General features: G+C 32.9%; 1 protein-coding gene across 1 annotated transcript; it reads right to left on the bottom strand.

Moving 5' to 3' along the window:
• Positions 1–10,434, bottom strand: LOC140811571 (probable inactive purple acid phosphatase 27). The gene is made up of 12 exons (XM_073169528.1): positions 9,887–10,434; positions 9,145–9,236; positions 8,948–9,017; positions 8,621–8,743; positions 8,289–8,381; positions 7,933–8,062; positions 7,300–7,381; positions 7,059–7,191; positions 6,250–6,455; positions 6,032–6,157; positions 1,446–1,755; positions 1–518 (listed from the first exon to the last, which is right to left on the bottom strand). Exons 1-12 carry the CDS (start codon positions 10,085–10,087, stop codon positions 213–215), a joined length of 1,872 nt encoding a protein of 623 aa, XP_073025629.1. The 5' UTR covers positions 10,088–10,434; the 3' UTR covers positions 1–212.
• Positions 10,435–14,156: the final 3,722 nt, after the last annotated feature.

Below are 14,156 nucleotides of genomic sequence, written 5' to 3'. Positions count from 1 at the left end.
TTAAAAAATCATTTTATATTATCATAGAACACCGTTATAAGATAATTTTGATACACAAATTGACATATACATTAAAAATTACCTTCCCTCAAACAAAAAGAAACATCACATTTCCGAAAATATGTTTCCAATATTTTTTCACCAAAACATATAGAAACTGAATCCCAGCAAGCCAGGCCATTTTATTTCCTCCTGTTGTAGGTATCAATAATTCAAGTTGCCAACGTTGTTGATGCACAGCCATCATGAACACATGCTAAAACATCTCTGTAGTCTCTGGAGATGGTGAAAGAATCGTAAACCTTTCCATCGCTGCTCTTCTTGTATTCGAAAAGAAGGGACGAATGATTAAACGCAGTCAACTTGACGAATCCCCAATCGTAATCCTTATAAACACTCCAACTTGTGTTAACTGAACTGAATTCTGATAAATGAGCTCCTCCACCACCCACCACAACATGTATCGTACCATTCACTATGCCTGAATAGTTGGACTTTTCGGGGTTCACACATCGGTTCTGCATCAAGGAAAGAAAAGTTGAAGTGTTAGTACATGTTAATGCCAGAGATTATGTCCCTATACTGCAATACAGGTTTTGACAAGCTTGGCACTTTAGGATGTGGTGCAATATTTGATCAGTGCTTAGTGATTGCTACTAGTTAGCATATTTTCTTCCACACACAGGAGTACATGGAGAACCTAAAAGAACTATCGGAGTCCTTTGCGGAGATGCCAAAATTATCAATCTTCTATATCGCAAAATGAAAAAAACCAAAGTCCTGAACAAAGGCGTTCACATATAAATCTTCCTAAAATTAGAATTATATCTCCTCTCTAGAAGCACAAAAATCTACTGAATTATATTGCTCCACATCGCCAAATGATGTGTCTATAGATTACGTCTGCAGAGGATCTGAGCTATTAGCAAACAGCTTGGTCAAGATGAAGCTCAAGTTGCACCTTGATTCGAGCTCAACAAGTGTTAAGTACTTGAGCTCGAGTTTAATTTTTTTTTAATTTTTTAAATACTATTTGAGTTTATCATTTTATCTTTGTTTAAAAAGAAAGTGCTGCCTGTTATGAAGTCTACAAAATAAATGAAATTTTTCCTTCATCTACTACCATAACTCAAGTTGGAGCTCAAGTTGTTTGCAAAACACTATATTAATCTGATGTAAATCACAAAGATAAAAATTATAATTAGAAAGTGTTGTAAAAAAAAAAAAAGGGTATTCCACATGTTTGAATCATTTCCACCAACCAATACTTTTCAAATAAAAACAGTAAAATAAAAATTAGTTTGCTTCTACAACATTATAAGTGTATAAATGAGAATTTAGCCAAACTTGATCAAGGTAATTTACACATATTGCAATGATACTTGTATAAAATAGTTTAAGATACTATAAGAACCATTATCATGCAGAAACTAACAAAATTTAACCTGATATATCGGGCAAGTCCTCTCGTAATTGTGGACATGGCCATAAAATGCAATGTCCACCTTGTATTTCTGCCACAGCCTCTGCAGGCTTTCCCTTCCCATAGGTTCTTCAAACGAACCTTCTAAGCCATAATACTTGTCCGAAGAATAACCGAGAACTCGATGAGCAGAAAAAATTAACCAAGGTTGCTTTCTTCGATCTACTGATGCAAGGCAGTGCTCAATGAACCTGTACTGCTCGGATCCTTCTCTCCAATCGTGTTCACTATCTGCTATGCAGAAGTGAAACATACCATGATCTGTTGAGTACCTGATATGAGCAAGTTTATAAAATTGTAACGTTAGATTTAACTTTGAAATTAGCAAATGGATGAAACTTATCTTAATAAAAGGAAGGTTCCAATCCAGACACTTGTAATTTTCAACTTCTTATGAAATACGGTGAACATAAATGTTTATCTTCAATAAGTTTGTTACTTATAACTTCATGCCAATAAACAAATAATCGATTCATCCCATTTGTAATTATATTTCATAAAATATACTTGCAACACTTTTTCATATCTACTAATATAATCAATACTTGTAATTTAACCTTTTATGTATCACTAGTTTTGAGGAGCAATCATTGTTCTGTTATAGAGCAATGAAAATCATGGTGCATAGGCTGCTTTATCTATTATCTATTATTTCTATTATTATTATAATTATAAAAGTGTGAGTTTTCATTGTTTGTTTACTAATTATAAAAGTGCGAGTTTTCATTGTTTGTTTACTAAATTGCCCTCATGTCTTATATTTGTCTTTTGGCATGCCTTGTGTTTATTTGAGTATCACTATTATTATTTTGTCATTTGCCTATTTAACTTTGACTTTTCTTCATTATTTATTATCGGTTAGACGGTTTAATTCCAAAGTTACGTATCGACTTGCAATCTTGGCATCGCCATTCTCTTTGTCAGCATCGACTAATTCGAAACTTAATTTGAAAGTTGTCATTTGCTTTTTCAACTATGACTTTTCTTCATTATTATTTATTTTTGGTTGGACGGTTTAATTCTAAAGTTACATCTCGAGGTTCAATCTTGGCATCGCCACTCTCTTTGTCAGCATCTATTAATTCGAAACTTAATTTGGAAGTCATATTTGGACCCGGACCTTTTTGGGATGCCACAATAACTAACGAATGACAAGTGTTTTTCTTTGTATGGAACATATTTCAATGAAAACTAGATGAGTCAATCTACTTGCACGTATTTCTTTTACTACTATAACATACTTTTATCATTTTGTTATTTTTCGAATATTTAACTTTGAATTTTCTCCTTTCTTTGTTTTGGTTAAACGATTTAATTCCATAATTACATCTCAAATCTCGATGTTCAATCTTTTTATTATATTTTTAATTTTGAAAACTTGGAATTTTCTCACTTCAATTATGTTAAAAAAAAACAACCAGATTTAAATAATGTGTGCTTTCAATACACACATTTAACTTTAATAAACTTTTGTAAATGATCATTATTTTCATTCTCATGTGAACGTGTTGAGCTTTTTTTGAGTCAAATGAGTTAATGTACTAATGAAGTCATATTAGTGTTAATCTAATTTGTATTGTTTTGATTGAAATTTGTATAATTAATGTGTGTGCTTCAATTTTTATTCATCTATTTATTTGTTTGGTATATAGATTTTATATTAATAATGATATATTTAACTTTTTTTGTACAAAATTGAATCAGAAAGTTTCATTCATATGCATTAGATTTGTCATATTTCTCCTAAATAATAAATTTATCTCTAATATATGTCTTCTTGTTATTTTAGTTTGTTTATTTTGTTAAAATGTTCATGAATTCAATATTTAATAATGTCCTTTCGAGTCAATTGAAATATAATGTTATTTAAATAAACATATTCGTGGTAAATTATTTATCATAAAATTTTCAATTTTCGTAATTCTGATTATAATTATTTATATTACTTCATTTCACAATATTTTCAATTAATTAACACAATTAATTAGCAGTAAAAAAATTTAATTTCATTCGGATAAGAGATATCTTATCGACAAAAATTTGCTTGGTATTTTTATGTAGTTTCTTATAATGTAGGTATATTCGACCATGTTTTTTTCATTTTATAATAATTTCATATGATGATTCAGGTACTTTGAACTAGTTTTTTGTCAATCAATACATATTCATCAACGCGATATTGTATGGTCTCTTCATTTTTTCCGAACAACTAAACTTTATATAACATGTGTTCAGATTGTTTTCCCTCCGATATTGAATATTTAAATTGTTTAATTTATTTTTAATTATCACTGTGTTAAGTTGATATTATTTAAATAAACTTTATATGACTCTTATGATTTCTCTATGTTTTAACTTTTTTCAGATTTCAAATCAGATTTTTTCATTCAAATGAAAATGTATATACAATGACTATCTTTTATTATTATTAAACAATTATACATTGGAGTGGAATACTGAGTTATCAATTGATATATTTTTAATATCATTGATTCTATGAAAATGTTGAAAAATCTGATGTAAACATGATTTTTTCAAAAAATTAAAAAATATGGTTATTTCTTGATTTTTAATTATCTTAATTCCTTTCTTTTTCCACTCATTTGTTTTGAAACATGATTGTAAATCAAAGTTCATACCCATGAATAATTGGACTATGGCGTCGAAGTGAATGTCATTTCTTAAAAATACAAACTATACAAGAAAAAAATTTAATTTATATTTTAGATTTTCTATATAAATAGGTGCTCATTTTTCACCCTTTATTATTTGTATTTAGACATTATAAAATGCACTTCTATCCTTTGATTTCAAATAATTGATTCATATGTTTCGTTTATGATGATTTATTATTTATTCATTGAAATTTTATTATTTTGCGGCATAATTATCCAACACATTTGAAGGGAAAACTTAAATTACCATTATTTGATTTAGAGTGCTGCATAACCTAAATATAAGGCAACATAGACCAGTTTTGAGGTTGTAGTTTTTCATTCGTCTTGTGAAAGAATAATAATCTGGAAATAACAGATTTTTTTGTGGAATATATAAATAGTTGGGACATGAAATAAATGAGAACAATGTGAGTGCAATATGATACTGAAATTTGTTAATGATTGTAAATTTTCTGCATGTGTCCAAATGAGAGAGTTGAAAATTTATCGAAGCATGAGTTTATAATTCATTAACAGGAAAAACATATGTTTAAACATAAAGAGAACCTTAGATAACCAAACAAGAAATATCATAAGTTTCATTTCAAATTAGACCAATTAATTACTAAGAACAATGATGTGTTGTCAATGGTGGTAAAAGATGTGAAGAAACCAAGTGAGATTTCAAAAAATGAAAAGAGGGAATAAAATGAAGTAAGACTTGAAGTGTGAACTACTCAAATAAACAAAATAAGGTCATAAGAAAAAATAAGGCAAGCATCAAAGAGATTAATCAACAACAAATTCGATGCTGAAAAAAATGGAAATAAGATATGATGATGAGATTGCTGAATTTAATCGAACAAAGAAGTAAGAAAAATAGAAAAAAGATGAAAAATATATCGAACTATTCAAAAATCAAACAAGAAAAAAATTGGACAAATTAAATCATAATTGTTTGAAATGATATATAAACTGTGAAATAATATTTGTTATTGAATAATTTGTGCAAAAATTATGTATATACATTGATTTGAAAATTTATGATCAATATTCATAGTGTATTCAAGTTCGTTACCCATCTGCAACGCACGTGCTTTGTTACTAGTAATTTGAAAAAATTAAGTTGCACCATTACCACCATCAGCTATTGATAAAGCAAAACGTAATGGCCTTACAATTGGTATCAGAGTCAATATCACTAGTTTGATTCCCATGAGTTGCAAGTAGATGAAATTGTTGAGAAGGGATGAAATACTTTACCGTTATGCTATATTCTGATATAATACATTGTATTTTAAAGTTACAGCATAAGCCACAAATCATTATAATCCTAAACACATAATGTAACATTCCTTATCTAACATATTACTATATATAATATAAGATATACAATAGAAATGTCCTTCAGAAACCTAAACAAAACATAAATCAAATTCTCTGTTATAATTTCCAAAAATATATTTCAGAAGCCACGTCTCCAGATTCCCAGAAACACTGAAGAACTAACCCAAACACAACCTAGTTTTTGCAGGTGCAGGAAGGAAGAGAGTAGCAAGCACAGATAATGTATGTTTTATGTTTATATCATATTGAAGTTGGCGGAAATCCCAAGTTGAAGTCTCAGGTGGTACATTATGCTAGTTATATCCAAGATATTTTAAATCTTGTGTCCTTAATCCATGCACTCTATTTGTTGGTGTCCATCTTTCTGTAAATAATCCTTGTGATGAAAAGTAAGTGTATATTATGTTTAAACTGTCTGCATTGGTACTTTTATTAGAAGAATTAGTTTCTATCAAATTCATCAAATGAATAGTCATTGTTCAGCCAAACAAACATGACTGAATTTTCGCTCAACCAGGCAAAATTATGAAAGAATTCAACTCACCAAAATTTGGCTCTATTCTCTGCAGGAACGTAGAACATCGTCTCAGCCAAAACACCACATTCTCCTCCAGAATCCCTGGTGTCATAAAATGACCCTGTCCCAGGCCAGTCGCGCTCATGGTTTCCACTATCATACGACAATTAAATCAAATTTTATTTAAAAAAAAAAAACAAAAAAGCAATAAACAATTCTTGTATGACCAATCAAATGAAGAAAACCTTGCAATCATATATGGCACAGTCGATGCTATAGGTTCCACCTGTGCTGTGAACTGGTCCCATTGTGAAATATAGCCATTCGCATATGCGATATCTCCTATATGGAAAACTATGTCAAAGTTACCAAGATCTTTAATGAGCTGATCCGTTGTAATCAAAGCGCCAGGCTGATAATTGCTATACTCATTTGAACCATCACGCTCTGCCTGAAAGCAATGCAGTGATTGAGCCAAAAAATAATTTAAATTAAAAGATTGTTAAGAGTTTAGGGATCACTAAGTATCATATTTATGTAATATATACTACAGAAAAATATGGATAGACATAGAATAATATAAAGAAAGAAGAGGAGCGATTTCCCCTTGTTGGCCTCTCCTCCCCCTGTAAATGAGTTATAGTATAACCTACATGTTTTATGACTTTACCACACCACACGTACATGTGACGCTTCATTTGATGAAATAATGAACTATTTGCTGTGCAAGTAGTTGATTTTAGCAATGAAGGAAAGTGCTCGTGTGCATGGTGCTAATGATGGAACAAGCTACAAATAATATGCCTATTCAGAGCTAAAATCCATCTGTCTAAAACTAAAGCTTTCATTTATTAATTCAGTTGATGCTGATAACCAGCTAGTCAAATTGTAGAGTATTTGCTTTCCATTAAGGATCAAGGATGCAAACCAATTGGGTCCGCAAGTGATGAAAACCATACCTGTGGAAAGACTGCTAATGTTTTCTCTTCTTAAATTTTCTAACATCAATCATAGGGAAAATAATGCACGTTAATTTCAGACACCTACTCCGTACCTTTCCCATGTCACCAAATATTATGACCCGCTGCAAAGAGTCTTGCCCTGGATATGGCGAAGACCTGAATGAATATGTCTTGCTCCAAATACAAGAACCATTGGATAAGAGGTGACCCATCTTGTATGTGTATCTGCAGAACATAGTGCGGTTACAAAATAGTGTATATGCTTGTTTGCAACAATTCAGGTCAGGGTGGGTGGAATTAATTCTGCCAAAACATGACCTTTTCAGAACTTACATAGTATTTGGCCACAAATCTTTTAGAAAACTAGTATGTATAAAACCAGGATCACGCCAACCAACTGTTCGCGCAGGTGAGCCTATCAGCCATTGTAAAGCTTTTTGTCAGTTACCATCATTCATGTTCAATTTATTAAGCATTATATCTGTAATCACAGTACACTGCATAGTTATAACATGTAGATCTTAAAATTTAAAAGAACAAGATTAAAATAGTAAATTTCTTCTACTTTTGGACATATACAAGAGTTGGAATCCGATATCGTTGCCGGAAAAATGGACGCACTTCCAACTTGTAGTCTAATATTGATATTGCTGATGAGTGAGTGAACTTCCAAAGATAGTTCAAAATACCATGTAAATGGAGAAATAGAGAAGTAAACTGAATATCGATTTTGAAACCACAGGAAAGATATGTCCAGCACACAATTCAAAACGCAAAATTAAAAAAAAAACTACTAAATAGACAAGTAGATAGAATATCGATTTTTGAACCACATGAAAGATATGTTGAGCAATGTGTGCTAGGAATTTTGGAACAATTATCACCAATAGAATCATAGATTAATTGAACAAAATAAGAAGGCAATAAATAGTTATCAATGTAACTCAATGCATGAATATATCATACCACACATGCTGCTTCTATCAAAAGTCAAAGTCCCGGCTGGTGACCGCTTATTTTTATGCCCCTTGCTAACCCACTGCACAAAAGGCGTCGCTTCATCTATATTGTACCCACTAGTCCATGTCACTGTCATCTGCATAGTACAACTCAGAACTGACATTTGATTTCATCACCAAATGGAGACAAAGAACAAGTAAAATTCCGTAGCTATGATACTACAACTAGCATAGCAAGAAAACATAGAAACTAAGGCAAACTTTTAGCTTGCTATTTTGAAAAGACTTGTCACAACGATGTGACAGCCTAGAAACACAAACTCTTGAAAGAATATCCAAAACCCATAATTATCGATGACTTACTTCGTTCCAAGACTTTCCTTGAGCAAGTCGAGGATAAAGTGGTGCTTTAGGATTCATGAAAGATATGGAATTTGATAACGCCACTATTTTTGGCTGCAACGATGTAAAGATTTTTCATTAGACAGGTATAGGAGATATGGTTGAAAACAGACATAATATATACATTTTGAGAATTGCTTCAACTTGGAAATTGAATATTCAATACTGTATCTTTAATCACAAACCTATAAATGTTAAACATACAAGAAGTGCCCAGACATACCAGCTAGATACACCTTAAATTTAACTGCAAACAAATTATTAAAAATTCAAAGAAGAGTAATTTAAGATACATTTGACAACCCGCCTCCAAACAACGCAAAGGAGAAGTCTGCTCGCTGATTGATTAACTGGAACTTCACTGAAGACTTCCCAGTCTTTGAATAGTCAGAATTGGAGAAGTTTGCGAATTGGTACTGTAACATTCAAGCATCCTATCATGCATCAGTACGAATTGATCATAAACCAGTGGTGGAGGGAAAGGTGGCCAACAGGGGGGCAAACTTTTCAATTTTTTTAGTGTTTAGTTTCATCCCCTCTAGTTGACATTGTGGCTCCACCACTTGTATAGTTACTCATATTTTTGAGTTCCCACTAAAATGACTCGTATATTTACACACCTTTATTGGGGCAGTACAAATATACGGGACTTGTTCCTTTGGGTCGTTTTCTATGTAACAGTCTGATCCACTGATTAGCCAACATTCAACTTATCAGTGAAGCAAGAAAAGATCTAAAAACAAACATCTGCATAAAAAATAATTAAGCAGAAATTTTTGAGTGGATGCTTGAAAAGTTACAGAAGTGCAGGTATTACTTGAATTTTCCAGGAGAAAAAACACCAATCCAATCATCATTTGATGGATCTTCATTTTCAAAATCCACCACAACCCATTCAGTATCTTGACCCTGCAATCAACACATCACAATCATAACAATCATTGTATTTTAAACACTGAGTGAAATGCTTCTTGACCTCTGTAATATTCGAAACAAAGCTCACTCATATGAAGCATAAAACACTATAACATTAAGCATGTTCATAAAAACCTGTCCTCTTTGTCTGGGCATTTTTTGCTCGCCCTTGTCATTTTAAAAATTTGTAACACCCACAATAACTCAAAGTCACTCTTCAGCCCATTATAATTGAAGGTTACTTTCTGATAAATTATAAAGAAATCTAAAGAAACTCTAATTGAATGAATAGTTACCTTCTCATCACTAATGCCAATTAACAAAGCAACAATCATCAATATTCAAAGAATAGGCGCGTTCAACTCATCATGCGAGGGTAGAAAGAGTAAAAAAAAACATGAAACTTTTAGCAACATATTTAAAGATTTAGTAGCTGACTTCTTTTCATTTTTTAGTATATCCTTTAAACTATTGCTTAGTCAAATGCAGTTCAACATTTCCAATACCAAAAGTTGTCGAGAAAATACATCCAGATCATGTAGTTAGTAACTTCAAACCATAAAAAGCTTATCAAACAGTTCGAATATCAGAGAAAAAAATCCAATCAAACGAATCACGCAATGAACACCAAGTTTCTTGCCTACCTCAAGTCCAAGAACGTAAGGCTGTGCTTTAACAGATGCCGAATCACTGAGAGCCAGAGTGGCTTTATGAATAGCTATCTTTGATAAAGGCTGCTCGTTATCAGTCCCAGAACAAGCAAGAATAGTAGCTTCATTCAGCCTCAACAGCACCGCCAACATAAGAGCCGCCACAGCCAACGAAAAGTGGTTCTTCTTCTCCATCCGTACAACGTTTTCACCAATATGAAAGGAAACCCAACTAAGAATGAAAGGAAAATAAAAAGAACATTCGACCAGTAGGATTTCCCTCGAACGATTCGATCATTTATTCTTCCAAGATTTTGTCAGTTGGGAAAGTCAATGGATCACCCAGAGATCGTTGCCGGAATTCCAGTAAAGATTCCCCCACATATTCCACTTCAGTAGTCCAGTCCCGAGGGTGAAATATAGGACAATTCATCCATTTTTAACCTTCTAATCATTTTAATTTGTAAACCAACCATTGAAAGTTTCCATGTAATTTCCGTCAAAATTGTCCTTACTCTGCTCAAATCTAATTTGCTCATTCCCTCCTAACCCCATCATTCCTCAGTGTCTCCCCCTGTCCCTTTTTTTCTACATTTTTTCCCATATTCTTGATTATCATCTTTCTTATGTATTTATTTGTTTATTTTGATTATTTATGAAATTTTTGTTCCTTTGTCTACAAACCACGTGAAAGAGTAAAAAAAACTAAGAGCACGTGACTTGCCAACACTTATCCGTCTCACCATATTTATTTATTTATTTATATATAACAACGATTTCGGTTGAAAATAAATATAGTAAGTGGATGAAGTGAAGTTGTAGTTAATGGACGATAAATCCAAATATCGATCCAACGGAGACTAATATTTAATTACTAGTATTTTTATCACTTAACTTAAGTTAAACAAAATAAATAAAAAGATGATAGGTGAATTATTAATCTAAATTATTAAATAAAATAATTACAACTAAAAATGATGGATTCAAAGATCAAGGAGAGATTCAACTTCAAATAAAGAATTAAGACACATAACGGTATCAAACTCTACTACGTTGACATATGTTAAAATTTAATTAGTTATTTAATTATTGACAATCACGTTGAAATCTTCAATTTATTTATTAAACGATTCCTCGAATTAATAAATCTAACAGTCCAATTATTTGTAATGGAATTTAATTAGATCTAAATGCATTGAATCTTTGTGGAATTTCAGTTTTCACCTAAAACCGCACACTGAAACCGAATATTATTTCTAATCAGTTTAACCATGTGTTGATTATGTCTTTGTTGCTATATTTAATCAATCATCTTCCGATTCGTGATTAATCAACAAACATGTAAATAGTTGATCGAGCTATTAACAAGAAATATTAAACCAACATCAATCAATAATTAAAATCGAAAAAAATAACATATTGAAAATAAATCAAATATCAAACAAAGTATTATTTGGCCTTATTGTAGTCTTATTTTAAAGAAATTTATGGGATAATACTCATTTTCGTCCTTTTCGTTAACCGCTTTTCTCATTTCAGTCCCTCACGATTTTTGACTGCTTAATTAATCCTTCGTGTTTTCAAAATATTCCCGAATTGGTCCCTACCGTTACCCTGACGTTAAGGTTAACGTTGACTTGTGAAAAACGGGAGAAATTAGCGACGGTTTTTCAAAAGCCGTCGCTAATTAGCGTCGCTACTATTTCCATAAAATAAATTTTAATTTTTTTTAAAAAAAATATTAAAAGTAATTTTTTATTTCATGGAAATAATAAACCGTCGCTAATTTTTTAGAATCGGACAATGCTAACAATATTAATGATCTTAACTAACACTTAAAAATTTACAAAAAATTAAAGCGAAAAAGTTTACCCTAAGTCGAAACTAAAATCGTGTAAGAAAAAAAAAATTAAAGTGATGTGAAGTGGTGTGTATGAAAATTGAAAGAGAGTATATTTATAGACAGTTTTGTGGGGACCCAGACGCTAATCATTTTCTTAATCATCGTTGGGATTTAATTATCAATTAAGATAAAACAGGGTCTAAAAATTTTTCTTTTTAATATACAATAGCGGAAGGTAATGGAATCTAAATACTACACATATCTGTATAAAATACATTTCAGTATTAAAAGTACAATAATCTAATCTAAGTTCCACTACTAAAGTCAAGTAATAAAACCAAGTCTACTGTAAGTCCGGAATCACCACGCTATACTCGTCTTCTCTCATCATCTTCTTGACCCTGATCCTGCCCCACCTGTTGTCATGCACACATACAAAACAAGACAACAGCCGGATAATTCCGGTGAGAACTAAATCCCAGTATAAAACATGGTAAACATGTATATACATAAAATAATTCATGAAACATGCTGTCACGACTAAAATCAAAACATTAGATTTCATAAGCTATGAAATCTAATCACAACAAGCATGCACTTCAAATCAGCTAAACATACATATAACCCATCTAAATCATAAAAACATGCTAGCACAACTGGAAGCAATAACGATGGGTCCCATGATCTAGGAGCCACATCTATATAAGCATGCAGTCCTAAATAAATCATGTCTAGACTTGACTCGATCTGAAACTCTAGGGATCCCGGGGTGAATAAGACGTCACTGGCTGTCACCTACCCTACCAATCGAGGTGCTGTACGTCTTATTCCTAGACTTCGGTCTGATCTGTATCCGCATCTACAAAAGGGCGGTGATCTTCCCCAGAGCTGAGATATCGCCGAACGTCTAGAGTCTGCCTGATCTCCAGACTGTCCTATCTTAATGCATGAATAACAATCTATAATCATAGCATAATCATATAAAAACATAACAAGAGTATAGTATGTGATTTAGTGGGCAACTCAACGCGATCTCAATTGAGTTGTTCTTCCCAAATATCACATGAATTATACCTTTGTCTTCCTGATCTGATGAAGACGACGTCTCGAAGTCGAATTTGTCCATATCTGATCTGAAATGACAATAACCAATACACTGTATCAATGTGTAGTTCAAATCACAATCTGTTCTGAACAATACCCAATTCAATACATGATCTGATCAATATCTGAACAAAATACTATCTGATCACATCATCAATATCACAAGATAACAGAAACCAATACTGAATCTGATCAATCTGCACTAACTGATGTTTCAACGGCATAACAATACAGTCTTGTAACCCCGTCAGTCTTAACATCATAATTATAATACCAGAATTCCTAATAAATTTCGGTACAATCTATAACTTCAGTATCTGTACATTGTAAAATGAATAACAGCATAATTCTGATAGCAATCTCAATCAAATCAACTCTACAATTCATAACAATTCCATAAACAATCTGTTTCTAAATCTGACTTCGATTCTACAATATCTACGGTAGCAGAAACACCATATCTGAATCATATGTAATTCTGACAATATCATAAAATCAAATCTTGTCTAAACGTAATAAAACTTACGTCCAATCGTAGCCTGCGTTGATACGAACACAGTATCGAAGTCGGATTTCAATTCAGATATACGGTTCGCACACAAATCGATTTACAAACTCACGAAGGCAAGTATTCCCCAAACCTCTCGATTTTCTCTGAAGAATGAAGAAGATTTCGAGTTTTACGCATATATATATCATGCATGTAACTCGTACGTGTCATCTCCAAAAATTGCCACAAAACGACTCGCGCATATGCGCGCTCATTCTCGCGCATATGCGCGAGACTCTCGGCCTCGACAATCGCTGCTGGTCCTCGCGCGCATATGCGCGTTATCACATCGCGCATGTGCGCTCCGTCTCGCGCATGTGCGCGCACCCCTATCGCTCATGTGCGCGAGACTTTCTGCTCGGCACTAATGATTCTCGCGCATATGCGCCCACTCGCCCGCGCATATGCGCCCATGGTGCTGGGCGCTACGCGCATATGCGCGAAGTCCGTTCGCGCATGTGCGCGCATGGCTCGGCCGCCTCCGCGCATGTGCGCGACTTCATCCGCGCATGTGCGCGAAAGGTGCTGCCCATCTCGTGCTAGACTCGCGCACCTCCACGCGCATGTGCGCCCTCTCACTTCTTGCACACACATTTCACACCTTTATCAGGTGTTCTAGTCCGATCCGTTCCGTCTAAAATCATCTCGATTAACTCTATAATTCATTTCAGATTAATCCCCGATTACAGTAATCATATCCAAATCATTTCTGATTACGGTAATTAAATTCTCGGGCATTACATTTTCTCCCCCTCTTAGATCTGAGT

This window comes from Primulina eburnea, chromosome 14 (assembly GCF_022965805.1).
Source record: "Primulina eburnea isolate SZY01 chromosome 14, ASM2296580v1, whole genome shotgun sequence".
Lineage (NCBI taxonomy): Eukaryota > Viridiplantae > Streptophyta > Magnoliopsida > Lamiales > Gesneriaceae > Primulina > Primulina eburnea.
Note: the sequence above shows the minus strand (reverse complement) of the source record. Positions and strands in the feature narration are given on the sequence as shown.

Coding starts and splice junctions, on each gene's coding strand:
- LOC140811571 (XM_073169528.1), bottom strand. CDS start 10,087: ATGGAGAAGAAGAACCACTTTTCGTTGGCTGTGGCGGCTCTTATGTTG. Junction 7,192..7,299: donor GATTTGTGGCCAAATACTAT/GTAAGTTCTGAA, acceptor TATGTTCTGCAG/ATACACATACAAGATGGGTC. Junction 519..1,445: donor GGACTTGCCCGATATATCAG/GTTAAATTTTGT, acceptor TCCTTGATGCAG/AACCGATGTGTGAACCCCGA.